At 46.0% G+C, this 27,512-nt stretch overlaps 1 protein-coding gene across 1 annotated transcript; it reads left to right on the forward strand.

Annotated features, from left to right (window-relative positions):
• The first annotated feature begins 11,997 nt into the window (after positions 1-11,997).
• LOC119659825 (serine protease snake-like) lies at positions 11,998-25,662 on the forward strand. Its single transcript, XM_038068111.1, has 5 exons — positions 11,998-12,280; positions 24,201-24,416; positions 24,471-24,735; positions 24,807-25,245; positions 25,302-25,662. The coding sequence occupies exons 1-5, from the start codon at positions 12,214-12,216 to the stop codon at positions 25,473-25,475; spliced, it is 1,161 nt and encodes a 386-aa protein (XP_037924039.1). The 5' UTR covers positions 11,998-12,213; the 3' UTR covers positions 25,476-25,662.
• Positions 25,663-27,512: the final 1,850 nt, after the last annotated feature.

Genomic DNA, 27,512 nt, shown 5'->3' on the forward strand with positions numbered 1-27,512 from the left:
AATCGAGGCATCTGAAGCATCTCTTTAGAGAGATTTGCTCCCTGAGCCTGCACACGACCCAACCTACTCTTACCTTGCCCGCGGTAATTAACTTAATAGCTGATTCCGCCGGCAAACTAATAATAGCGGTCTGTGTGCCACCATATGCCTTCTTCATCCTTCTTATGGCACTCTGGTCTATATCACCAAGGTTGAACTGTTGCTTCAGCGCAGCACAGATGTCCTCCCGTGAGGTGACTTCATCTAGGTCCTTGCATTCGACCACTATCTCCTGTTTCCGAGCTCTTACCTCAGCTTCCTCTCCTAGTACACTTTCCACCTTCCCGCGGAAGTTATCGGCCGACTTGTCGGCGGATCTACTTAACTCCAGCATTAGATCCCTTCTCTGTGTTCGTCTGATACGGCTCATACTATCCCCCAAATCCTTCAATTCCGGGTCTGACTTTCGGGGGATGTCGGCATATGACATATTTCCCTTCTTGGAAATAATTATTATTTCCGGGCGGAGCTTCTTTTTGTCCTTTTTCCTCTTGTTGCTCACCTTAGTAGATTGTTCGGGCCTGCGGGCGTTGGTTTCTTCCACTTTTGTAGGATTTGTGGCTGCAATCGTGAGATTACCGACTTTCACGGGTATTCTCGCCGGCTCCGCCTTCTTTGGTGAAGAGGCTTTTTTCTTCTTCGGGACTTGCTGTGGTCCAAGAGGCTCGCTGGTACCGTCTCTAGCCCGTTTTCCTGTCTTCCCGCCTGCTTTATCCTTGATGAACTCGCACAGTTCATTTATTCGTTCCCCGAGTGTAACGAAAGCCATTCCGGTGTGTTCCCGTTTGCTTTCGCGCCTTGCGCCACAAGGAATGATCTCGATTAAGGGACTATTCGTATTTCTTTCAGAGTCCCGCGACGAATCTCGACTACCAAAAAGAACCATTGTTCTCGGTGGTGATCTCCCAAGCTTCGAACTCCTTCTAAAGGGATCCGGCTCAAGTGAGAAGAGACCTTCGGGCCTGAACGTGGTGTTGCGTATCAACACGGGTGCCGTACTCCATAGTTCGGTAGAGATTTACGTAATTCTTGCATCCACCAGTATGAATGCTAAGCCATGTACTTGGTATAGACAAGCAACATCTCAGCCGGGCTCTGATTGTGGTAGGATTAAGTCTCACGACAGGTGCCTACGTAAAACACCATGGGCTTCACTGTCAGCGCAACCCCCACGTATTTGAGAAGGTCGATCAGACCCGAGTCTGCAAGCGACACATCTGAAGTGGCTCTGCCACGAAGCCTCACCGGAGGTTATCTGGTACCATGGGAACCGTGATGGCCCTTTGAGAGCATATGCTCCAGGAGAATTCTTGGAGAATGTGTTCTCTGCCCGGTTATTTGCGATTGGCCCCCTAGTGGGAGTTTTATGGTGGTTGTGGTTATGCCTACATCGCAGGCAGAGCTCCGCGGAGCTCAAGCGTCGATTTGTGCTGTACAACTCGGGTGCCGTACTCCTTATTTGCGGCAGAGGTGTTAGGTAGGCCTCGGATCCACTGATATGAATGCTGAGCCTGCACTCAGTATAAACCAGGACCGCTGTGCTTGCATGGCGGGGCTCTGATTGTGGTCCCAAAATCAATCCCTGTCCGAAGGGGATCGTGGGATTATGCCTTTACGGCAGGTACTCACGTTAAACCCCCACAGGACTTTCATGTCAGCGCAACTGAAGTTGAGGAGGCAATAAAACGAATGAAATCGGGGAAAGCCACAGGACCTGATAACATCGTATCTGAGCTCTGGAAAGCGAAGAGCTGGGATCCAACACTGTGGTTCAGTGAATTCTTTAATCGGGTTATTCAAGAAGGAGGAATCTGACTGGCTAGAAATTACTACTGTCCAATATGGAAAAAGAAAGGTAGTCTAGCAGAATGTTCAAATTACCGTCCGATCCGATTACTTTCCCATACCATGAAGATTTTTGAACGCATTCTTGACAACGGTATTCGCGAAATCGTTTAAATAACCATGAATCAAGCCGGATTTGTCAAAAACTGCGGATCTACTGACGCAATACACGCTGCGCGGTTACTCATGGAGAAATATCGTGAGAAGCATCGCCCTCTTTACATTGCCTTTCAGGATCTAGAGAAAGCTTTGGACCGTGTGCCACACGAACTCATTTGGTATGCTCTACGATAGCACTGAGTGCCAGACGAACTCGTGCGCTGGGTTCAATTGCTCTACCACGATCCGAAAAGTAACGTTCGAAATATGGCGGCTGTATCAAAACCGCTTCGTGTCTCTGTTGGTGTTCATCAAGGAAGCGCCCTCTCACCACTCCTCTTTCTTCTTGTTATGGACACCATCACACGGGATATCCAACGTCCAGCGCCCTACACACTGCTTTATGCAGATGATATTTTCCTAGCATCTGACAGCAAAAATGATCTCGAGCAACTTGTCCAAAAATGGAATGATCGCCTCATGCAACACGGTCTCAGATTGAACCTAAACAAAACTGAATTTTTGACGACCGATCCCCATGAAACAGGCACAATTACTGTCAGCGGCAGTGATCTGCCCAGAACTGAGCGATTTAAATACCACGGGTCAACGCTATCAGCCAATGGAGAACTGCGTTTCGAAATTGCCTCACGCATTAACGCAAATTGGATGAAGTGGCGTTCCACAACTAGTTCTTTGTGATCGACGTATCAACGAACGTCTCAAATCTGAAATTTACCGCAATGTCGTCCGTCCAGTCGTTCTCTATGGTTCTGAGTGTTGGCCGACCATAAAAGAGAATGAACGGCGTCTTGCGGTAATGAAGACGAAGATGTTACGTTGGACTAGTGGCGTGACACGTTTAGATCACATCCGAAATGAGGATATCCGCGATCGTTATGGGGTTGCACCGATCGTGGAAAAGTTACGAGAGAGGCGTCTTCGATGGTATGGTCACGCAATTCGTGCAAACGAGAATTCACTTGCCAAGATTGGTCTGAACATCGAAGTCGATGGAAAACGACCAAAAGGCAGACCTAAGCAACGGTGGCTTGATACGCTGGATGGGGATTTGAAAGTCTCGAGATTGCACCCAGACCAGGCATTCGATAGAGCCAAATGGCGAAGCCGATCACGACGAGCCGACCCCGCTTGTGAACGGGACAAAGGCTGAAGAAAAAGAAGAAGAAGAAGAAGCGATGATAGTACCCCGCCCTGTTGATAACCTTCAGTAGTATTCATGACAATAAAGTTTGTACCTGTCGGTTTCATACTCTTTAACATTTTGCGCATGCGGAAAACCAGGGGGGGGGGGCAATGAGAAACTCCCTTGCGAATCAGGGCATCTTGTATCTCTGTCTACGATGTGTTATCGAATGCTCTTCTGATATCCAGAAACACACACAGTGGTATTTCATTTGTTTCCCGTAATACACCCTCCAGCTGGCATAGAGCAGTTTCGGTTGACCGTCCTGCCCGGTAAGCGTGTTGACACTGATTTAGGGGACTATGCTAAAGAACATGAGTTCTGATATAGTCGTCTATTACCTTCTCCACCGTCTTGAGTACGAAAGACTTTAGGCAAATTGTTCTGAAAGATTTAGGTTGAAAAGTATCCCTTTTACCCGCTTTGGGATAATGACCACTTTTGCTCGTCTCCATACATATCCCAGAGTTATGCTGCCCCTTACCACTCGTCGAGGAGATTTTAATATGAAAGGCCCAGAATCTTTCCGAATCAGCGCTGGGAGGATGCCATCTACCTCGGGTGATTTCAGTGGTTTAAAAGTATTCACTACCCACCTTACCCTAGTTTCCGAGCATACCTCCTTCTCTGGTTTCCAGTTCTCTTTTCTTCCTCTTTTATTCGCTGTTGGGTTGTCAGGCAGAATATTGCCGTCTTCCACCGTGAGATAGGACCCCGGGAAATGAGTTCAGAGAAGCAGGAATACTCTGTCCTCCTTATTTTCGGTAAACGTTCCATCTTCTTTCTCCAGATAGATAGCTACGAGTATAACTGTAGCTTTGTATATCATAGTTGCTTCAGCGGTTTGTTCGACCCCTTCACAGAATTCCGTTTGCTTCTCTGATCTTCCCAGGTGCGTTTTCCGACCTCTGCTCTCAGTCTGACTAGGTTCCCATTCCAACAAGGTATATCCTTAGATGACGTAACTTTCTTAGCCGAACAGCTCCCCCTCACATGGACCAATGACGACTTTGTTGAGATTTTCCACCACTGTTTTTAGCACAGGGTCGCTCCTGATATCACCCCACCAAGGGTTCGTTGTTATTCTTTTTATTTCGGATTTGCCCTCAATGTCGAATCTGACTACTCTGTAATCAGAAATAAAGGGCTCATCTGACACACTCTAATTCCCGACCAGTCCGTTAATCAAAATTTTCCGTAGAGTTATGTCTAGAAACTCTTCTCTATTGCTGGTCACGAATTTTGGAGTGTTCTCTTTGTTAAATATCTCTAACTTATGGCTAACAATAAATTCAAGAAGGTACGCACCTCTTCGATTGGTGTCGCTGCTTCCCTTCCTGGTGGGCGTTGGGATCGCAGCCACTCTTCTCACAATACTTCACCAGTCTAACGGCTAGCTCAGGTGGAATCCGGATGCCATCTTCTGGGAAGTATCCCGATGCTACGAATTCCTTTCAGTTTCCGGTGACGTCTGGATAGCCACAAGGTCCCCGGTCTCCCAAAATCTGAAAGGCATATATATTTTAAATTTCGTTTAAGAATGATGCAAGCTGTTGACTTTTCACAAGAGGAGTCCCAAATTACCTACATGCTTCCTCCTTACAGACCGGGAGTCTGCACCCGTACACAGTGCTCCTGAGTCAACACTATTCTAATGTTTGCCTTGGCACTTGCCTTGCATTTATCGCAGGTGCTGTTTTCACACGGTGGATGTTTATCTATTTTATCTCAGTGCTAGCCAATGGCTCCGTTATTGTTTGAAGCTCTTCTCCATTGTCTTCCAATATGGCGCTTTCCTGCACGTCGCTATTCACCCTAAGCCTTACTAGATCTAGGTATAGGTCGTCCAGTTTCTGTTCTCCACTGGCCAGCAGGTCTACTTCCCTGATTGATGATAGGCCTTTCCGCCTCTATGCCCTACGAGATTCCTTTGGGGACCTCGGTAAGTTTTTCACCTGCTATCTCTTCCGAAGTGTCTTTCCTCGGCTTTTCCCTGTGCATGGTGGGGAGTCTACCCTTTCCCTCCACCTTGCTTCTGAAGACTCTCCACAATTGCGTATGGAGATCCTCAATCTGAGCGATTCTGAGGCCCATGAGATATTCCATCTCTATTGTTGCGGCTTTAGGAAAAAACACTGTCATCATGTGTGCTCCTGGTTTATCATTTCCAGCAAATGTCGACAGCGGTGCTTCTTCCCTGCTTAGCAATTTACGAACTGTAATCCTAAGCCAGTCTGCAGTGTCTTCCGTCGCACAGTCCACCAGTATATGACCTGGTCAAAAGCACATCTTGGTAAACACAAGTTTCACAGTCTATCCTTTGCACATCTGGATGACAACAAGGTCTTTGATAGTTTCCTGCTCCTTACGAGTGAGTATTTACGTTTTTGGCAGTATGGCTAGATGAATGCCCTTGACCGCACTAGCATAGCTAATCCCCAATTAATTTGGTCCCTAATCCGAACGGCGACTGACGGCCATACGGAGCCTATAGTCTGAATGTTCAGACAGGTCCAGATGATCTCACTCATCCCTGATCTTCCGCACTCGCTTACGAACTACCGTGTTTTTATGACCTTGGATGTAACCAAGGCGTATCACTAAGTCCCTGTCGCTCCCAAAGACATTGCGAAGATGGCTATCTGCACACCTTTCGGTCTCTTTGAATTCACCAGGACGATTTTCGGCTTATCCAACGCTTTGCAGACTTTCTAGAGGTTCATTCAATTTGTCTTGCGAAGCTTAAACTTTTGTTTCGTTTATATCGATAATATTTTAGTCGCCTCTTCTGAGCACTTGGATCATCTCGAGTGCATTTCTCAACATCTCCTTGAGACCGGACTTGTTCTGAACGTTGAAAAATGTACATTCCTACAGAAGCAGGTAGAAAGGCCACTTAATAAGCCATGATGGTATTCAACGTCACCCGAACAAGGTTGAGGTGATTAAGAGATTTTCCCTGCCAACCACGGTGAAGGAGATTCTTGGGCATGTTGAACTTCTATCGTCGTTTCTTGCCAAAGGCCGATCACCAAGCCATTCTTAACGCCTACTTGTCTGGGCCTAAAACCAAAGACTCTCGCGGAGTTGCGTGGTGAGGCCGTGCACGCGTTTGAGACAGTCAAGCAGCAGCTTGTTGACGCAACAATACTGGTATTTCCGCCGTCAGATGCACCTCTAGCTGTGTTCGTCGATGCCTCAGATACAGCGTTAGGCGCCGCTCTTCACCAATGGGTGAACTAAATCTGGCAACCGTTGAGCTTCCTTAAAAAACAATTCAACCAAACTCAACGTAACTACTGCGCCTACGACAGTGAGCTACTTACTACATACCTGGCTATAAAATACTTCTATTTCGCTCTTGAGGACAGGCCGTTCACCGTGTTCACGGACCACAAACCCCTTATTTTCGCGCTTAGACAAAAGCCCGTCAAAGCGTCCCCTCGCCAATTTCGGGACTTGAGTTATATCTGCCAGTTTACCTTGTGTCGGAAAATATAATGTTGTTCCAGACGCTTTCTCTCGAATCTCGGAGGTCACAGTCCCCTCCGTGGTCGATTATATGGTAATCGCCGAGGCAGAAAAAGAAGACGCGGAGCTTCAGAGCCTGGAGCAAAATTTAAATACAAGTTCAAGAAGTTTCTTGTTTTCGGCTCAAACTTCTATTTACTCTGCGACTCCTCAGACAAGGGATCTAGGCTATTCATTATGGTCGACTTTCGCAAGGAAGTATTCCACCCAATACACGATCTTGCGCACCCAGGCATCAGGGACGAGGAACCGGTTAGTGATTAATAAATACTTCTGGCCGTCCATGAACAAGACGCTTCCACACCATTCATCTCGATATTATCGGCCCTTTGCGTGGCTCGCACTAATTCAAGTATTATTTTACAATCATCGGCAGGTTCACCCGGTGGCCTGAAGCAATACCTCTGTCTGACATTACGGTACAATTATGTGCCGAGGTTCTTTGTCAAGAATAAATTCCCCGCTTTGGTGTTTCAGCCATACTCATTAGGCAAACTCCTTGGCTTCCAATGGCATAGGACTACTGCTTACCATTGACAGTCCAATGGTATGCTGAAACGTCGGCACCGGATGCCGAAGGCTGCCTTAATGCCTCGCGGCAATCCGTCGTGGTTGTGGTCCTTGTCTCTCGTCCTCTTAGGCCTTCAAACAGTCCACCGAGGGGAGTTCACGGCCAGCGCCCGCAAAGTGTCAGATTCGCCCAGTGACGCCATGGGTGGATTACATGGTCGGTTTGCTTCGCTCAACCTGCGCGGTTTCATCTGGGGGCGGAGTGATGTGGCGACACATCGGTGGCCTTGAACCCGAGCACAAATCCACTAAATTTGGTGTCAATGGCTGCTATAGTCTCCGAGAAAAATACGTGTGACGGACAGCCAGACAGTAAACCGATTTTAATAAGGTTTCGTTTTTCACAAAACCTTAAAAACGGGGCGACCGCGCGTGGAGCCGTAATCTTCCCGACCCGAATGCCGTGATCGACGGGTGAAAGATCCACGACGGATCACAGCCTTAATCATTGATTCCTCAGCCTCAGTTTTTCAATGAGGCATGGCCCCTGAGGCAGTTATCCAACGACGTTTGAAGCCTAGGAGTTTACCTAACTTTGAGAACAGGGTAGACGCGAACTCCATTCCTTGGTTAGTAATGACTTCGGCAGGAACTCCATAGCGTGGGATCCCTTCTCTGCAAAAGGCCTCGGCGCGGGATTGTGTGGATATGCCCACAGGTATCACTTTAGGCTACCTCGTAAACCTGTCGATGACTGTCAGGCGATACTCGAAGCCATGCGAATTTCGCAAGGGGCCAATGATGTCGATGTGAATCGTGTGAAAACGCTCTGTAGACCGAGGGAATGAGCCTACATCTTTCTGTATGTGCTTGGTGATTTTACATTTCTGGCATGCGATGCACTGTCTGACCCGCGAGTCATCATCCTTATTCATTGATGGTCAGAAATATTTGCTAATGATGCATGGAATACTTCCTTGCAAAAAGCGCCCGGAATATATATTCCATATGGCCTAGGCCCCTTTTCAGAGGTCTCACAAAGTATTCTGGAGGTTGAGCCGAAAAGGGAAAACTCCAGAAATTTGTATTTGGGGTTGTCCCTGAGGCTCTGAAGCACTGCGTCATCCTTCTATGCTTCGAGGATTGTCGAAAAATCGACAGGTGGCAGGTATTTTAACCTTTGAAACGCGTGGTCAAAGGGTAGTATCGGTCCCAGGGCGGAATGTGGATTGGTACCGACGATGGAGCATAAAACCTGGGAAATGCCTGCTGAACCAACACCAACAGCTCTACTACCAAACCCTATCTCCACCTCCACGTGGTGACCGCTGGAAGCTCTTTTTTGACGAAAAGCTACAGACGGAGAAGGATGAAGGCGAGTCTCCCGCGCCCAAAAACGGGACAAATTGTACCAACTGGTCCTCCAGGTTGGGGGCTGGGTAGGGCTGACAACCCTACACGGAAAACGACATGTTACGAAGCCACAACAGGAGCCTCGGACTGGACGGATAATACAACGACGAACCCGGCAACGACAACGGAATAACGGTCCATAAACATACATGGGCCTCTCCAGACGGGACCACTTCCAACCAAATTGACCACGTGTTGATCGAACCCCGCCACCTCTCAGCTTTGATGAAAGTCAGAACATATAAGGGGCCCATATTGACAAGGATCACTATCTCGTTGGCATGGTGTTCCGAGCTCGAATAATAACACCATCCAGAATCCCCTCTGACAATCAGGGGAGAGTTAACATTGAATCCATCCACAAAAAAGCCCTCCGTGACACCTATAAAAGGGAAATGAATGCCACAATAACCGCAGTCAACAGAGGACCTGGAGATAAAGCATCATCAAATGATCTTCACAATCACCTGAAGAACGTTATCATTGATACGGTCACAAACATTCTTGGCCCCAGTCGCAAAAGGAGTCGGAACGGCAGGTTTGACTATGAATGTAAGCTAGCAACAGAACGGAAGAATGCCGCATATCGAGTAATGTTGCATTCTCAAAGAACGCGGGCATGCGCAGAGACTTATCACGAACTCCGTCGAGCGGAGAAGCGGCTTTACATCCTGCCGAGACAAAGAAGGAAATCTGATTTCCCACAGAATGGGCATATTGGAGCGATGGGTTGAGTACTTTGATGAGCTACTGAACAACCAGAACATCGGTGAGTTGAAGGTCCTGCCAACTGAAGACGACGGACAAATACTGCTACCTCCAAGTTTAGGAGAAACAGTCCGTGTAATTCATCGGCTAAAAAATCATAAGTCGCCAGGAGCCGATGGAATTACAGCCGAATTGGTTAAATATGGAGGCGACCAGTTACACTAAGTGGTTCATCAACTTGTGCTCAAGGTATGGGACAGCGAATCAATGCCTGACAATTGGCAACGAGGCATTATCTGTCTCATACATAAAAAGGGAGATATCACACAGTGCAGCAATTATAGAGGTATCACGTTGCTGAGTACCATCTATAAGATATTCTTCGCTATCTTGCTAGGCCGGATAGCCCTATGCGCCCAGAACATCATTGGCCCATACCAAAGAGGCTTCACTCCAGGCAAATCAGCAACAGATCAGATTTTATCTGTACGACAACCGATGGAAAAACTGTTGGAATATGGACACCAGTTGCATCATCTATTCATCGACTTTAAAGCCGCCTATGATAGCATAGCAAGGTCATGAGAGAATTCGGTACCCCGACAGAATTGATAAGACTGACTAGGCTGACCCTGACCAATGTGCGAGGTCAGATAAAAGCAGTAGGATCACTCTCAACACCATTCGACATCAACAACGGTCTACGATAAGGGGATGCCCCATCATGCCTCATCATGCGTCCTGGCCCTTGAGAAAGTGATCCGTGATGCTGAGATAAATGCAAGAGGTACGATCCTCTTTAAGTCCACCCAACTACTGGCCTATACTGACGATATCGACATCATGGGAAGAACCACCTGAGGCGTACAAACTGCCTTCATCCAGATCGAGCAGGCGGCGATTGGCGCGAGATCTTGGGCTGCACATCAATGAAGGTAAGACGAAATGTATATGCCAACCAACAACATCAAACCACACTGGTCAAACAGGAAGAATAAGGATAGGAGAATACAATTTTGAGACCGTTGATAATTTCTCCTATCTAGGGTCGAAAATCTCAACCGATAACAGCTACGATGATGAAATCCGCGCACGGTTGTTGTCAGCCAACAGAGCCTATTTTAACTTACAAAAACTGTTCCGCTCGAAACGTCTCACCATAGGGTCAAAGCTCTTACTGTACAAGACAATGATCTTGTCAGTCCTCACGTATTCCTCGGAGACTTGGGTTCTTAGCAAGAAGAATTGCGAACTCTTGGCCGCGTTCGAGAGAAGAATCCTCCGAAGAATTTTTCGCCCCCTACATGAGGATGGAAGATTTCGTAACCTACATAACGACGAAATCTGTGGGCGATGCCATGACCATCCGGTTGTGGGTAAAATCGGGCTCAATAGGTAACGGTGGGCGGGTCCCTTAATTCGTATGGAAGATGATCCAGTCCGGAAAGTCTATAAGCGCAATATCTATGGTAGAAAAAGAGGACGAGGGAGACCCTGCCAAAGATGGAGCGATGGCTTAGGCCAGGACGCCAGACTGCTTTTAGGGATATCGAATTGGTGGACCTCGGCGCAAAACCGGGATGTCTGGAGTTCCTTATTAAGTCATGCCTAGACCGGATACCGGTTGTTGCGCCGTTGATGATGATGATGATGAACTACATTGTCCCTGACGGACACGTTCTGGATGTCCGAAGTATTCTGGCTTATGAAGTTCAGGTGCCGAAGTTGGCGACGGGATGCTTTGTCCGGCTTCTGTGAAGGTAAGTGGCTTATGGTCTGTGAACACTGTGGCGGGCTGCCTTCTAGGGAATATTTGAAGTATTTGATTGCCATGTACGTGGCTAATCATATGTGTTGTAGTTCTATTGAACTGCATTTAATTCCTTGGAGAAGAAACTCAACGGCGTCCAGATTTGGGTCACCTTTTGGTGAAGGGCAGTACTTACTGCAATGTCTGAGGCATCGATGAATACAGCTAGGGTGCATTTGGCTGATGGAATGCCAGGAGTGTAGCATCCGCCAGCTATCGTTTGGCTTGCTCAAAAACCTGGACGGCTTCTGTAAATAATATTTTTGATATTGGGTGAAACATAGGTGAGTGAGGGCTCAAAATATGGTCTCGTTCTCAGAATCAACAGAAAAACCATATGAAATCTAGGTCTCAAATTACAATCCAATTCCGATGAAGTTAATGATAGTATATTAACATACTTTGGAAATTTAATCGAAACCCCACCTTAAGTAATAACACAGTGCACAGTTTTGGAAAGTTTGGCAAAAATCAAGCTATTATTAACAAAATCATAGAAGGGCAAAATTGTGTATTTTACGTGAATTTATCGCGTCCTGAGACGTGTATGGCGACATTACCATATAAAGTGAATTCTTATCAGTGGCGAAGTTGAGTTTGGAAATACGTAGATATGTATATCAAGGAATACTTTGAGTTGAGAGGTGAATACAAAACCTTTATATACAAAGCGTCCAGTGGCGCTAGTCCGACTTCTTTAGAAATATAATTTACACCCTCGAAACAAGTAAGTCATCTGTTAGTTAAGATTGTTAGAAATTGTCAGAACCTGTTGTTGGGAAACTAAATACTGTACGTGGGGCGACAGTTCTGACCTGTACGAAGCTTTGCAAATTTCCAATGATTCAGTCTCATTTGGGAAGTTCACATTTGAGCTTGACTACGAAGATCAATATTACACCCCAACAGCGACTGCGGAGCAACCTGTTCACTTGTACCGGCGATGCTCCAGTCAGCACGGAAGCTGCGAAGCTGTATCTAGCGAATCAGATATTTCAGTAGGAGTGCCAGGTTCCTACGTTACTGGTGGTGACAATTGTGATCCTTTACCATGATTTTGCGTACAACTTTTGTTTATATTTTTGTGTTTTGTGGAACCGCTTTTGGACAATATTCCGGTGAGTAACTGGCTTTGCGAATTTTTGTGCATCTTAGATAGTAAATTCTCATTACTCCACTTAGACAATTATCTTTTGTACACATAGAGATCTGCAGGCCTTAAAATCTAGATTTTTTTTGGCTTGTTGGTCAAAGTTCCTCCCGGAAAATATTCGGGTTGATAGTATCCTACAGTTCGTGTAGTTTGTAAGCAATATTGATGTCCTTAGGTCGTAATGAGTTATTTTCGTCAACGAATCGAAATTACGCGTTTACATGCCTTTAATCATCAGTTTTGAAAGTTTACACATTCCATTTTAGTTACCCGAAAAATAGCACTTCTAAATGGTCACCTAACTTCATGGTAAGTATCTATATATGCTTACCTTCCCACTATGGCATCCATAAATTCAGGAATACTAATTAAGGTTACTTTTCATTAATTATCGACTTTTGGAATATGTGAATATTCTGAATGCAAATTACGGGTCTTTATGGTTTTAACTTACCTTGATATTTCAAAACATCGTCGTTTCTAGAGAGAAATGAGTGTTACTATCCATCTTACGACAATATCGCGAATCTCTTTCTTAGAATCTAAACATTAAATTATAAACGCATAAATTAATTTGAAACAGGAAAAATTTATTCAACAAAACTAGAATTGAATATGGCTCTGAACTGAAGGAGGTTTGGATATCACTAAAATAGATACACTATAATGGATACACTATAGTAGATACAGTTTGGTGCGACTCTTGACTTTTCCAGTCTCACATTCGCTAATCATTAAATAATATTGTCAAGGGAAGTCGCACTACGTCCTGGAAGACCTATTGTGCTCCTATGCTAGTTAAGGTATACCTACTAACTAAGTATGTCGACAAGGAACTTTATTACGTTCCCTAATTCCACGTGTCTCAAACTGGCATCTGGTATTCTCCCAGGTGCCCGAACCTCCTCTCCACAAATGCTGGACACCGTCCCAGAACGTGTCGGTCAGTTCCCTCACAGAATCTACAGACAGCATCCGTGGGTGTGGGATTGGATTCCCCCATGAACGTCCAGCTCCATTCCTGGTTGCTTCGCCCAGTAGCCGTTCGTCTTCACCTTTCAGCTTTGTCACCATGAACCTATTTTCAACTCCACAGAATGACTCCGGGATTTTCAGTTTTCAATGAATAACTTCAATATAACTAAGCGGTGGTCTACCCACAATGACGAGAGGTGGCCAATTTTATTTCCTTGACATCGAAAAATAATTTTCTTGATATTATGGTCAAGGCTATTCGCGAAACATATACGTTCGCTTAGCCACAGCACTTCGCCCCCAGCTGAAACCGAGAGCCTGCGGCAGGATACTCAGTCGCGGTCAAATGGCCGACATCAAAATGTGCGCTGCATTCACGCTTCTTGGAAAAACGGTTTCAACCGGTCTAACGGGACTGTCTTGGGCTTGCCACCGACATCCAAGCCCATCCCAGGTGGGGTAGGTGAATTCATTTACGCAAAGACTGGTTGACTCCGGCAGTTAGCCTGGAACCGTCTGCCACATTATTTCGGGCTAGCTCCCGAGATCTTCCGCCTTGTGGAGTCTTCACGGAATTCCTTTAACCAGGTGGAGAGGAGAGCAGGAAGGTAACTGTTATTTCAAGGAACCCCCTGCAATCCGGGCCCCCCATCGGTTGAGCACTAACTTCTCTGCAACGGGAAGAATCCGAACGTAATGCATAACACGGTTGCTGTCATCCCACCTTCCACAACACAAACAAGTCGGGAAACCGGAAGCTAGACGCTTCAGGTATGAAAGGTTTCGTGTATTTCTTTTATAAAGAGATTTGAGTGTGCACCATATAGTGGCAGCCCCTGATTTTTTTCAGATTTTTCGGTTGGGTAGTTTCTGAGAATGGGTTCGTTAAAAAAATGGCCACTTTCAACCCCCTGCACTCCCCACCTTTTCAAAAAAAGTCAAAACTAAGACCAGCTTTGAAAAGGACTAACTGAGGCCTTTAATTTGATACCCCACATGGCTATATTTGATAAAAAAAAAATTTACACCTCCTTTTCCATGTATGGGGACCCCCCCCCCCCTTAAATTCATCGTAAAAGGATACAACTCACTATATGCGTGAGCGTTCGCAGTTCCCACCTTTTTACCAAATTTGGTGTCAATCGCTATAACCGTCTCCGAGAAAAATGCGTGTGACGGACAGACAGACAAACAGACTGACAGATAGACGGACAGACAGACAGACAGACAGTAAACCGATTTTAATAAGGTTTTGTGTTTACACAATCCCATTGCACAACACACAATCAGGAGATTTTGTCTTTCCAATCTTGTTTGGGTAAGACTGAAAACATCCATGCCCACTTAGGAGCTGTGTAAGGAAATAGTCTCACCATGCTTCCAATTTAGCTACGTACCTAGGTTGTCTATGAGCCGCGCAGTCCATCTGCTTCTAGTCTCATTTTGTCAAGAGAATTGCCACTCATCTAATGTACGTTACCGTTCTTCACGAGCAAACACCTCTCTTGAATTTGTAGATAGTTTTACGCTCGTCAGCTTATATTTCCGTGCCTTTTTCCTTCATCTCCTCCTCCACCTATGATTCTGTCACTATACGAGCCATTTCGACAAATGTATGCCCCTCTATCATATTCTGTACATATTTTCCTTGCCTCAACCCCCTTCTCCTTGTGAGGATGTCTTCGACAGATTATCAGAAGTCCTAATCGTTTTGTTCGCCTTACTTACTTTCATCCTCTGTGGCGACATTAATCTTCGTATGCTCTCCTAGCCTTGCCTCCCTCCCTAACAGGTCCACCCACCCTTCCCTTCCTTTATCCACTTTCATGAATATCTGTGCCGCCCTCCAGTTTAACCTTTCTAGAAACCACTTGGATCGCACTCTTGATTTTGCCCTCTCTAACCTTCCTGTGCGTTGCGTTTCCCAATCTCCTCATGCGCCTTCTTACGTTGCCCCTGATGCCCGTCATCCTACTCCCGATTTCGATGCTCACTCCTCTGTCGCGCGCAAGCCTACCAAGTTCAACTTTCCTAAGGCAAATTTCGAAGGTCTGAATTCAGCCCTGGCGGGAATCAACTGGATTCCCCTCCTCTCCCCACTTGTAACCAAGCTCTCAACACCTCCTATATCATTTTATCTGATCTTCTTTCCTGTTACGTCCCCTCCTCTCCTAAGTGCTTATGCTCTTACCCTGTCTACTTCACCACTGAAGTCCACAAGTCTTCTAGAACCTAGGCTGACTTAGTTTTTTTCAAAACTCTGCATTCCTCGGTCAAACCCTTAATACATAAGTCCAGAAATTAATGTCTGACCAGTGTTGAAGACTTACTAAATCGCGGAAACCTCAAACCTTCCTGGTCCCACATTAGCAACTCCCGCCCTCCCTTTCCTCCTGTTTCCTTCCGCTAGTGGACGTAGCCTGCCCCGCATCGAATACCATTACCCTTCTTTCCCTTCTCCTTGTCGAATACCTCATTGACAAACTTGACGCCAATGTCGGCCCTGACCACGATGGTCTTCCAAACCTCTTTTTGCTTAAAAATTGTCAGTCCATCTCCCTTCTCCTATCTCTTATTTTCAACAAAAGCCTCGAAGAGAATCATTTTCTCGGGTTGTAGAAAGAGACTCTCATCATCCCCATTCACAAAAGTGGGGGTCGTACGCTTGCCGAGAATTACCGTCTCATTTCCCTCCTCTTCTCCTGTTCCAAAATCGTGGATATGTCAGCGATTGGTTGTCCGTCCACTTTGGCCACCACTTAGTGAAAGAGCAACACCGCTTTGCTAAGCGCAGATCCACTGCCTCCAACTTGCTCGAGTTGACCAACTTTGTCCCCAAATGTCTAAATTCACGGCAAGAAGTATATACCATTTACACTGATTTCGCTAAAGTTTCCGATACCGTAAATCACAAGATGCTTCAATCCAAACTCTCGTCTCTAAGCGTTCCCAAACCATTTGTGTTACGGCTTGCCTCTTACTTTTCCAGCCGATCTTGCGGCTCTTTTGACGCCTGTAGATCCCGCTTCTTCTCCCCCTCCTCTGACGTCCCGCAGGGATCTATTCCAAGTCTTTTGTTATTTTTATGTTAACGACCTGCTCCCTTCTTACTTGTTCCTGTTTGCTCTATACCGACGACATATGGACTATGTTTCCCTTCAATCTAACCTAGGCACTCTGATTTGTTGGTGCTCCGCGACTGGTTTAGCGCTAAACGTCAGAAAGTGTGTGTGCTACTTCCTTTTCCTAGTCTCTTAATGAACCTTCCTTATGATACCTAAATTCCACTCAAGACCTTTGAGTTACTTTTGACAATAAGCTCCGCTTGAACACCCATTGTCTTGAAGTCACCAACCGAGTAGCAAAATTCTCTCTCTCTCTCGCCTTTCCCAACTCTTTTATATAAAAAAGTGGATGCTCTCTACGCTGTCGCCATCATCTTGTACGGAGTGGGCAGGGAATGGAGTCCATCTACAAGGTCTTAAGTGAATAGAGCCCCTATTTTCCGGGTTACCAGTTTGTAACCAACTCCCCACAGCTCCCTATTCCCTTCGTCGACCAACTCCTGCCACAGCGTACTCTGTAAATATGGTTGATACCTCCTCTCAGTCGTTCAGACGTTGTGTCAAGCGACCGTCCACCAATTCATAGGAAGCTGGTTTCTCCGGATATCGTAGTTATCAGGCCCTAAGCGGTCATAGTTTTAAATTTTTACCAGCGCATCATGTGCAAAGGAGCGGACCGCAATAGGTAGGAACGGGTGTACCCTCGGGGACAAAGCTCCTACCCCAGTTCTCTGAGGCTGGATCTACGCTTAGCTGATCACGGAAGTCACGGACGGATCAGTGCACGCTCGGGGCAACGTGGTCTACACTACTTGACCAATGTTCCGAAGGGATTGGCTCTTGATACACGCTACAACTGGCACCTTCGCAGAGCTCGACGTCGATGGCTCCGGGGACTCCCAGTGTGTCCCGATGTGAATCGGTGATTAGTAGTTTGCTTTTTACTTAGAAACTTTTTCGAGGCTACTTCCCAGGATGCAGGTACTATGTGAGTTAGGGGATCAGAACTACTTGCTTCCACCACCTCGGGGACGCCACTCCCTGCATTGTAAGCGACTCGTTAAGGATCGCTGACGACTCCTGAGGGAAGCGTCAGATCTGTTTCCTCTGCCTTGACTAAAATCTTCAAATGCAGTTATCCCGGCATCAAAATTAAGTTGACACTATTCTCTGCTAGTATTGACTCCCTTTTGCTATATGGCAATAAAATATGGAAAGTGATCACCACTGTCACTCGAAGTCCTCGTGAACGCCTGGCTACAACGTATCACCGGAGTACGCTGTTACTATTTTAAACATGTGTCAGGCAAAATGTTGATTTCGACCGCCGTGGGGTAGGACCCCAAAAAACGAGATCTCTCGGAGATTAAGCTCTAGATGGTCCAACCTCTCTTCCACAATAGGCAGCAGGTTCATTCCTTCCTCGATCATGCCCTTTCAACCACAATAACCCCCCTCCCCCTCTCTAAAACTTTAAGGTTAAGTTCATTCAATGAGGTTCTTTTTGAATAGAGTGAGTTACCCCCACTATGCATTATACAATGGGCATGGTATCCCGACATAGACCCTTAAATTGATGTTCTACTATCGGCCGAACATATTGCTGGCGCATTTAATGGTCTGATCCTTGAGGGAATCGAACGACAGCCTCTTATTCTTGTTGCTCTAGGTTTGAATCTTAATGTCATAGGTCTCCGTGTTTGTCCTGGGTTTGTCTCGTTGCGCTGAGCTTACCACTTGTACAGTGTTAAATGAGATGATAATGAAACTGAAGCATAGCGTCATTTAAAAGTGGAGGCAAATGATTCCGAATAGGTTATACATGAGCTGACAGCTGTGGCATTCTGTTATCGGGGGTGACCTCTGTGGAAACGGCTTTCAGGTTAATGTTACAGTTGCCACCGTCTCGATAATAAACTTGGCACCATTAAGTTGGCACTCCCGGCTCAGTTGAGATGGACTCCTGCCCAGCGCCTGATCCTGCTCTCAACACAAACTACCATCAAGATTTGTGACAACCCAGGCGTGACTTCCCTGTTCGCAGCAGCTATGCCCCAAATTAATATGACAACATCAACAATAACAACAGCAACAACGAACACAATGCACAACCGGCAATGGCCGAATTTTTTAGAATGAGCAACAACACTTCTGGAACTAAAATGGGAGATTCAACTATAAATCCCTCTGTATGAAGCGCGAAGCAACGATGGCCACCTACTGAAAAAGTAGCAAGGTTTACTTTCCCAACGTTGAAGGAGATTAGAAGTGAAAAAGGGAGTGACACCGCAGAGGCTCAGAATTCTGGCGGCCAAAAAGGAGTGACGCCATCATATTCGAGTTTGCAAAATGGACCACGAGAAAAGATGGCAAACTCCGAGCTACGTAACAGCCCCTTGTCAAGAAAAAGGGCTACGAACTCCCCAAGCAGGCGGAAATCCAAGTTATCTCACCAAAGTGGATGAACCTCATCCGAAAAACAAGGGTAGAGGGAGAAAGGCTACTCAAGAAGTACGACGTGGTCTTACGGAAAATGAAGGTTGTTACCATCGTCCAGCGAAACATCTCCATGGATGTCAAAAATGACATAATGGAAATGGAAGAACTGCTGGACCTTACTGCAAACCAGCGAAATTCCGGGAAGACAGCTGAAGAGGATCTGAGGAAGAAGAATATCGCTAAAGCAGCCCCTAGTTGCACAAAATGCAGTGCTCTTAGCCCGGCTGAGGGGGGAGAAACAATCGGCAACAGGAGGTGAGGGAGAAACAGCGTGGATCTGCCAACGAGGACGCAGCAAGAAGAATTCCGCGAGGTGGTAACCAAGTAGACCAATCAGCTTCGAAAAAATTGGAAAACTCAGCAACAATAATCTAAGTTAAATAGCGACGCCGGTGGCTCCACTATAGGAAGGTCGAAGTCGACTACGAGGCAACATCAGCCCTAAATAAAAACCATGGTCAGAGGCCACTATCATTAAGCCGAACGAAGGGAGATGTTTCGCCGAAGTTCTTCGAGAAGTCCGCAACAACACCACACCAGAAGCGGCTAAATCTATTCGGCGGACTCATATCGACGATATATTTGCTGAGCTTGGATCGAAGATTGACAGGAAGAGTACATTCTGTGAGGCAGTCCAGAGTATATAGTGGTGTCCGGCCTAGAGCCCATATTCACCCTTCAACTAAGGGAGCTGGGTTGTCTCATTAATACTGAAGAAGGGGGAAGGATAAAAAGGGATTACCTAGAAGTGAGCAACCTTAAGGTGGGAGTTACGTCTGTCAACTCAAGAGGACAAAAATTGGCTATTGTCACTGTCCCTGAGAAGACAGCGAGCGATTATTTGCAGAATAAGGCGAAGGGTAGTTCCAATCTACTATTTTAAGTGCTGGACATATAGACATATAACACGGGCTTGCAAGGGGCAGGACAACCCAACAAATGTAACAAATGTGGCAAACCCGGGCACAAAGCGAAGATTTGTGAGTCGGCAAAGTGCTGCGTCCTTTGCAAAGATCGTGGCCTGCAGAAAGAAGATATGGCTCATGTTCCCGGTTCTGGGCGTTGCCAGTTCTTTAAAGGAGACTTGCAGAAAGCGAAAAGTCAAGCACCGTGATCCACATCCAGCAAACATGACGGGCCAAATGGTGTAAGAAAGAAAGAAGAGCTGACTTGTTGCTTTTAAGCGAACGGTACTGAGGATGGGGTATGCCTCAACCAGATCCTCGAAGCATACATACTTGGGGGATGGCCTCCAGGCCAGGACTAATTGTCCTCAATACCTGGTTGCGAGGGAACTATCTTTTCTACGGAGTGCTTAGTGTCAGCGGTCCAACGATGGAAGGTACCGAAAGATTTCACGGTCAGTGATCATCAGTACATTTCCTTCGAAGTGACAAATGGCTCTTACCAATGTTCTGCCGTCTGGTAAACGCCTACCGGGTGGAGCATCAGGAAAATGGACGTTGCAAAATTTATAGAAGCTCGTTCAAGGGTAATAAATCAGCGACAATCGAATCGCTAGTTTAACCAGCAATGAGCCTTATCAGCGCAGCTCCCAAAAGGAAACTGCCTCCCGGGAAATCATCTGTGACCTGGTTGATGGTTGAAATTCTAAGCTCACGGCTTGCGAGAGGTGAAGATGAGGTGGCGCTTAGATTCGCAGAATATAAGAGTCGGCAAAAGGAACTCCGCTATGAGATCAACAGGCAGAAGATACGCTGCTGGCAGGAGCTGATCAACGACAGAAAGGGATGGGACCTCGGATGGCTGATTCCAAAAAAACTAGGTGCCTGTCGGTCACCTTACTCTATGGAAACAGCGAAGATGGAAGAAATCATGCAGACCTTTTTTTCCCGTCCACCTCATCAGAATTGGCGCTACCTACGAAGGAGTGAGTACTGAGGAACGCCTAGTCTTCACTGCAAAAGAACTAGAGGCGGCGGTCTTGTCCACGAAGGACAAAAAGCACCTGGGCCGGATGTTATTCTGCGTTGAAATACCTCGGCATCATGACAGATAGGAAAATGAGCTTCTCGGAGGTTCATTATCCCAGCGGGCGTTGTTTACTAATGAGCACGTTGAGGTGAATGATGCCTGTTACATTTTTTTCTGCAAAAGGTGGTAGTGTCATCGCCTTCACCTTTCGATGAAAGGGTGTCTTTCGTCCCTGGAAACCATAATTAAGACCATGCTGCACAGGTAGGACACGTGGAGCCGAGTGGCGTGTTGCATTCAAGGCATTCTTAAGGCGAAGAAGAAGGGGATGGATAGGAGAAATTGCTGCAGGGGGTTTTACTCTTACATTGAATAGACCTGGCTTGAGGTAATTTACCAATGGTTTTGGGTCAGAGTCCTCGACGTTCCAGGGGGTGTTTTAGCTGGTAGACTGTCTGAGGGAGGAGCCCGGTACTTTGTGCTTAAATGCATTTCACCTGCCTACCCAAAAAAAGTACTTCAATAAGGAGTATACAGGAAACAACCTTTAACGCTTGCCTGAAGGAGGCGTTCTTCCTAGTCTCCTGAGCCGGGATAGTGGTTATGCAGCTCTCTGGAGCTTGGCTGCGATGTTAACAAGCTCTCTCGCTTTGCCTGATGTCATTCGTTTGATTCCCTCTTCAACATCAGGGGCGCGGATGGATGTATGCCAAGCAGCATTTATTGAGGTCGAAGGGTCGGGACGTCATACCATATGGCAATCCTGAGGTGAGAGTGGGGAAAGAAGGCGGGGCCTTTAGTGGGTAAGAATAGGATACAGTCGCTTAGGAGGAATGACTAGTTGCTTTTGAAGCTACTACTTCTGAGAGTAGGAGGAGGATTAAACTACGCTTTGGTTCTCTACAATCGAAGGCGCCCAGTTATTCTTGGAAAGTCTCAACCCTCTATGTCATGGAGGTTGTGTTTTCGAGGAGGTGGTGAACAGTGAAATTGGGCGGTAGCTTCCCAGGGAGCCGGATATTTGTTGTTTTTTTTTGTAGGACAGTGTTGGGATAGGGAAGGGCTGAATGTTTCAGCACATTTCTTCAGTATATTCATTGGGATGAGATCATGGTCGCTCGATTGTTCATGGTTTTGGGAGGGGATGATGGATACAACTGTGACAGTTGTGACGTAATGTATAGGGGAACAGTGGTGGGTTGCGAGCTCAAAGGATGGAATCAAGAAGGGAATATATTCAGGATTTAAGGTAGTTGTATCTGTATGTAGAGTTGACAAGGACTTTTGGTTGATGAGGTTAAGGACTTGGCGTGGAAGGGTGATTAGACCCTAGTAAGAGTGTGGAGGGATGATTTGGTAATACACTTTTTGTGTTATTTCCGTGGGCTCCTGTATGACAGTTCGGTCTCTGCAGAGGAAGGGGTGGTGGGGAAGTGGGAAGACAACAGGTTGGCTGTCCGTTTGCGGTTGGGGAGCTAGAAGGAGGAGCTTGAGTTGGGCTTTCGGTGGGCGATTGGAGGCATTGATGTGCAGAACAACACTGTCAAGGTCACTCAAGTCTGTGATGGTTGGTATGGCTTGGTAAAAGGTAGGGTGTTGCTCACAAGGAATACGTCGATATAGGAATGGTTGTTTTGTCTGTGGAATGTGGGTTGGCTAATGAGAAAAAGGCTTAATTGGAGAGACAGGGATTGATGGGCGATCAGTTGGCTAACCTATTGCCATTGAGGTGGTTGCGTTCAACCATGCATTATGTTTGGTGCTTAGGTTGCCAAATAATAGGAGGAAGAAATGTTTAGTTTGGCGAATTGGGTGGGATTTGAGGTGACGGACTAAGTTGGAGATGACAGATGATGAAGGGGTTCGTCGGAACAGTAGAGGCTACATAGGACAATCATGGAGGGGGGAGTGGGTGGTGACTGTTAGCTGGAAAAATGGGACGTCTGTTGTGGGAATGAAGATTCACTGGGCGTCAATGCGAAATGTTATCAATATGGCCGCACCTCCGCTTTGACCGTCTATAAGGCCAGAACGAAAGTGGGGTAGTTGCGCAAAAGAAAAATTGGGATTTAATTTGGAATTGGTGAGAAGCTGCAAGTTGGGCTTGTGGATATTAAGGAGGTTGGGAAATTCATGCCGTTTCTGTCGACTAATTACTGAATTGAAATTCAGCAATATCACTGTGAGTGACATTACTCGGAAGTACCTGAGGGAGGAAGTACCTGGTGTTCTCTAGCGGAGAGAAAAGGTAATTATAGATGGGGAAGAAGGAGCTGAGTGGAGTGGTCAGTGTAAGATGGAGGTGTTGAAGAGGGTATTGATTTCGGTGTTAAGGTCGAAGTTGGGTTGGGGACGTGTGGTGTTTCAAGCCATGCATAAGAGAGTGGTTAGTATTGAGGGTTCAGATTTGGGGGAAGTTTGGTAGGCAGGGTGGGGTTTTACTTGTCGGAAAGAGTTTTTTGTGTTTCGCGGCCGTGGCGTTGCACGAAAATCGGGCAGTTGCTAAAACGCGCCTGATGAGTATTAGCTCCGCAATTGATTCAGGAAGGACTTTCCTCATATTTCTTGACTCATTCGTGCGGGAATTTTGTGTGGAGAATACTTCAAATCTAGTCCAAGTAGGATTAGGGTGACATGTTTGAGGTCGGAAGGAGTGTATGTGAAGAAGGAATGGTTACCTTCTTTCAAAATGGAATTGAAGGACTCATAATATGCCTGAAATGAGGCACAAACGAATGTGGGGTAGAGGGGTCTGTCAGAATGATAATGAAAGGGGATTTTTGCTGACTTAACTGAGGTTGACTTTTGTCGGACGATGTCGCGGTATGCGTGTGGATTATGATTGGTTTTTTGACGTTTTGTATGGTTGGCTGCTGGCTACGCGTGCCGGCGAGAAGAGATTCGCTGCGGATGCTGCGTTGCCTCGAATTTCTTTCTTTTTGAGCATGGATAACTATATGGACGGACAAGTTTGTGGCGGCGTCAGTCCGAAGGATATCGGGAATGCCGAAACGAGCAACAAGCCGGTCGTAGCAACTCGTCGTCCTTCTCATGGTTGAGGTGAGCTTCTGGACTCTTCTGGTCTTTTACTACATCTGGGGACCTTGCCTTTTTCTTCGGAAGAGTCGCGGTTCATATCGGAGTCGATTTTATCGGGTACAGGCGTCGAAGTTCGACTGTAATGATCCTTGTAGGATCAGGATCTTGCCTCCTTGGGGGGACAGCGACATTTCCTCAACTCGGCGTTGCTCTTTGGTTGAGATTATGTGTGGGAGAATACCCTGAAATTTTTGCTTTCTGCAATCTGCTACTTTTTTGTTAACAAAGGTGTGCTTTATTTTGCTGGTAATGATTTGTTGAGACCCTTAGGTGACATGTCCAATAATCCATAATCCAATTTAATACTTCCAGGTGAGCCATGTACAGTGCAGAGGACATCTGCTCCAGGAACCTGTAAAATTATCCAGGACTGTCCAGTTGCGATTTCACAGATTCGAAGACGTCAACGTATTACTCGATGTGGCTTCGAAGGACGAAATGAGGTCGTTTGCTGTCCAAATCCCACTCTACCCCCGCCTCCAGAGCCAGAACCAATGATCAGTGATGACTCTCCAATAAGTCAACGCAGTAAGAGGAGACTGATGTGATATTTTAGCAAATTTATGACTTTGACTTTCACAGAGTGCAAGGAATACACTGAAGCAGTTTTCGAGTATATCGAATCAGTTAGTCTGGCTGTGGATGCGAAAAACGATCGAATACGAGTGGACAAATGTGGTCATAAAACAGTACCATTAATTGTTGGAGGTGAACTTGCTAAGCCAAGAGAATTTCCACATATGGCGTTGTTAGGGTTCGATAAAGGGGGGCTTAGGTGGTCTTGCGGTGGAACTCTGGTAAGCGACCAGTATGTTCTTTCCGCTGGTCACTGTTTACGCACAAAAGCGTAAGTATTTTGATATTCTCATTAACTATGTCCCCCCATTTGATCAGCTTCCTTCATTGTATGCTCTCCAGAGGGAATCCAGGTTACGTTCGGTTGGGAGAATTAGTTCTCCTTTCTGACGAAGATGAGGCAGAACCACAAACATTGAAGATTATCGAAATCATCCTACATCCGGATTATAAAACTAATTCAAAATATAATGACATAGGTTTAGCCAAAATGGAGAAGAAGGTGAAGTTGACTCCATTCATTCGACCAGCGTGTTTACCAACTGAATTCGGTGGTCCTGAGACTCTGGCGATTGCATCTGGCTGGGGTCACACAGAATTTGGAGCAAACGAAGGTTCGAATCACCTGCTGAAAGTTGTATTGACGAAATTCAGTCATCAGGAATGTAACATGACATATGTAAGCCAACATTATCTGGAAAAGAAAGGACTGAAAGATGGCATTCGAGAGGAGACTCAACTTTGTGCTGGTTCAAGAACTGCGATGAAGGATACTTGCAAAGTAAAGATGTTCAATCAGGATGTCGAATATAGTAAATATTTTAAATTTTCATTTAGGGTGATAGCGGCGGCCCACTTCAAGTTTATCATTCGAATTTGTACTGCATGTACACTGTGATTGGTGTTACGTCTTTTGGCATCACATGCGGTAATATTAACATTCCCGGTGTCTACACTCGTGTGTATCCTTACGTGAATTGGATTGAAAAAATAGTTTGGCCAGGTCAGTAAAATGGGACTCTACGTAAAGTATTGGAAAATTTATCGCATTAACATTATATTCCAATGATGCAAAGGAGAGACTTTCAAAAAAGAAAGAAATTCAATAAAACAGTGTATGTCAATTATGCAGTGTAACATTAGCTTTCTATTCATTGTATGTATATACAAATATGTATCTCACTTTATTTACTCTCAAGATTTATAGTTGTTTTTTCCATTAACTATTTGCTTGTAATATTCTAACGGCTATTGAAGTTGAGGATGGTGAAAGTGAACATCTGGATTGCGCTCGAAAATTGACGAGATTGACCGAGTACGTCCGCCAACACCTAAGTGCAGTTCTACTGAACTGTCCGTTCGATATGCGCACGCATGCCTCTGTGATAGTTAGACTGCTGAATGCCTGTTCTTTTGGCACTATAACCCTACCTATGCCATTATTACAACCAGGCCAATGAGAAAGGATCGTCTGGGGCATCTGCGGTTAAGAGCAAGCCGAAACGCCACTGTCCTTCGACGATCACAATTTTTTGGTTTAAAAAACAACAAAAAGGGCTTCACCAGTAGGGTGCATTCAGTGCTACTGATACCGATGAACGGCTCTTGTATGACGAGACCATTCCACCTGATTACGATACTGAGCAGTACAAACAGTTGAAGAGGAAACTCCTCCTAGTTGTAAGGACGTTATTCTCCCAACGCATTACATTCAGCAAGAGTACACTGTAAAACGCTACGTGACTAATTCTGAAGAGTGTGTCTGAGCTGCTTAGTTCAAAAAGTGGTCTCTTTGGCTTCCGGTAGAGGAGCGTAATTATGCACGGGTTCTGGAACAACTCGGTATCCAGAATAACCTTAACACCTCCACCTGGATATAGGAGAAACAGTATTAACCTATCGACTCAAAGCGAAGCTTAAGGCCTAGCGAGGATGCGGTCCTTACAGCTAGGAGCTGTTTCCTCCTGTCGGTATCGTAACCGGGTGGATTAGTGTCGTCATACAAGGATGGGTCTTGTATCGGCTTCGATAGTCTTGGCCGCAAATGAAGGCCTAGCCGAGCCCTCTTTGCTGCCTTTTGTGTCGAAGAGTTGAGATCGTCCGAGGACTGCCGCTTCGGTTTCTCCTTAGCCCCAGGTATCCCGAACGATCCTTTCCCCCAACCTTGGCACAGCCCGTGGGTTATGATTTGCCCGGAGGCTATTGGCCCGAAAGCTGTTTGCTGTCTGTGGATAGGGTCTTACCCATGGGCAAGACTTTAGCCCCAGAAGGTAGCGCCGATTGGGGTCCGAGGTGAGGAATGCTGACAGATGGGGGCCTGCTTCGGCTCGTCCATTAAGGACTGGGTCCCAATTAGATTGGTTCCTACTTGAATAAGTGAAGAATCTGAATCTAGACTCAGATCTGGACCATCGACAATGGACCAGATAGTCGCCGTTAAGTAGGTGCTTGAAAAGTGCTGGGAATATGGCATCGATATGCACCAACTGTTCGTTGATTTCTGTGGAGAGTACTATCGAACTAAAAATTTCACCGAAGTTAGTCCGGCTAGTGAAATCCTCAATCATTAACAACGGGGGACAGGTGAAGATCCAAAATGAACTGACACAAAGCTTTCCTATAGGGTTGGGACTCAAACAGGAGGATGGTTTCATCCCCACCCTATTTAACTTGGTGTTCGAATACATCGCAAGAAAAGTTGCCTTAGATAAATAATAACAGGTACGTTACTGGTGAAATCCTCCCAACAGGTGGCATACGCCGACAACGTAGACATTCTTGTTCGATCGATTTTTCGATCGTAGGAAGAGGGGCTCAGGGTCAATTAATCCAAAACGAAATAGATGACCCAAACTCGAACGGCGTCTGCTAGTGTGCAGAATGTTGCAATGAGCGAGCATAATTCTGAACAGGTGGACCAATCCGTCTACCTAGGAACCCTGTCCGCGAAGGACTAAAACAAGAAACTGGAAATCCAAAGGCTTAATTAGAACCGGTCATAAAGCATTCTGCGGTCCCTTCCATAATAAGATTGAGAAAAGTACACAG

The sequence above is a fragment of the Hermetia illucens genome, chromosome 6 (assembly GCF_905115235.1).
Source record: "Hermetia illucens chromosome 6, iHerIll2.2.curated.20191125, whole genome shotgun sequence".
Classification (NCBI taxonomy): domain Eukaryota; kingdom Metazoa; phylum Arthropoda; class Insecta; order Diptera; family Stratiomyidae; genus Hermetia; species Hermetia illucens.

What these genes read in the sequence shown, in the direction of transcription:
- LOC119659825 (XM_038068111.1), top strand. Translation starts at nt 12,214, where the DNA reads ATGATTTTGCGTACAACTTTTGTTTATATTTTTGTGTTTTGTGGAACC. An exon ending in CACTGTTTACGCACAAAAGC is followed by an intron (nt 24,736 to 24,806) that starts GTAAGTATTTTG and finishes TATGCTCTCCAG; the next exon opens with AGGGAATCCAGGTTACGTTC. An exon ending in CGATGAAGGATACTTGCAAA is followed by an intron (nt 25,246 to 25,301) that starts GTAAAGATGTTC and finishes ATTTTCATTTAG; the next exon opens with GGTGATAGCGGCGGCCCACT.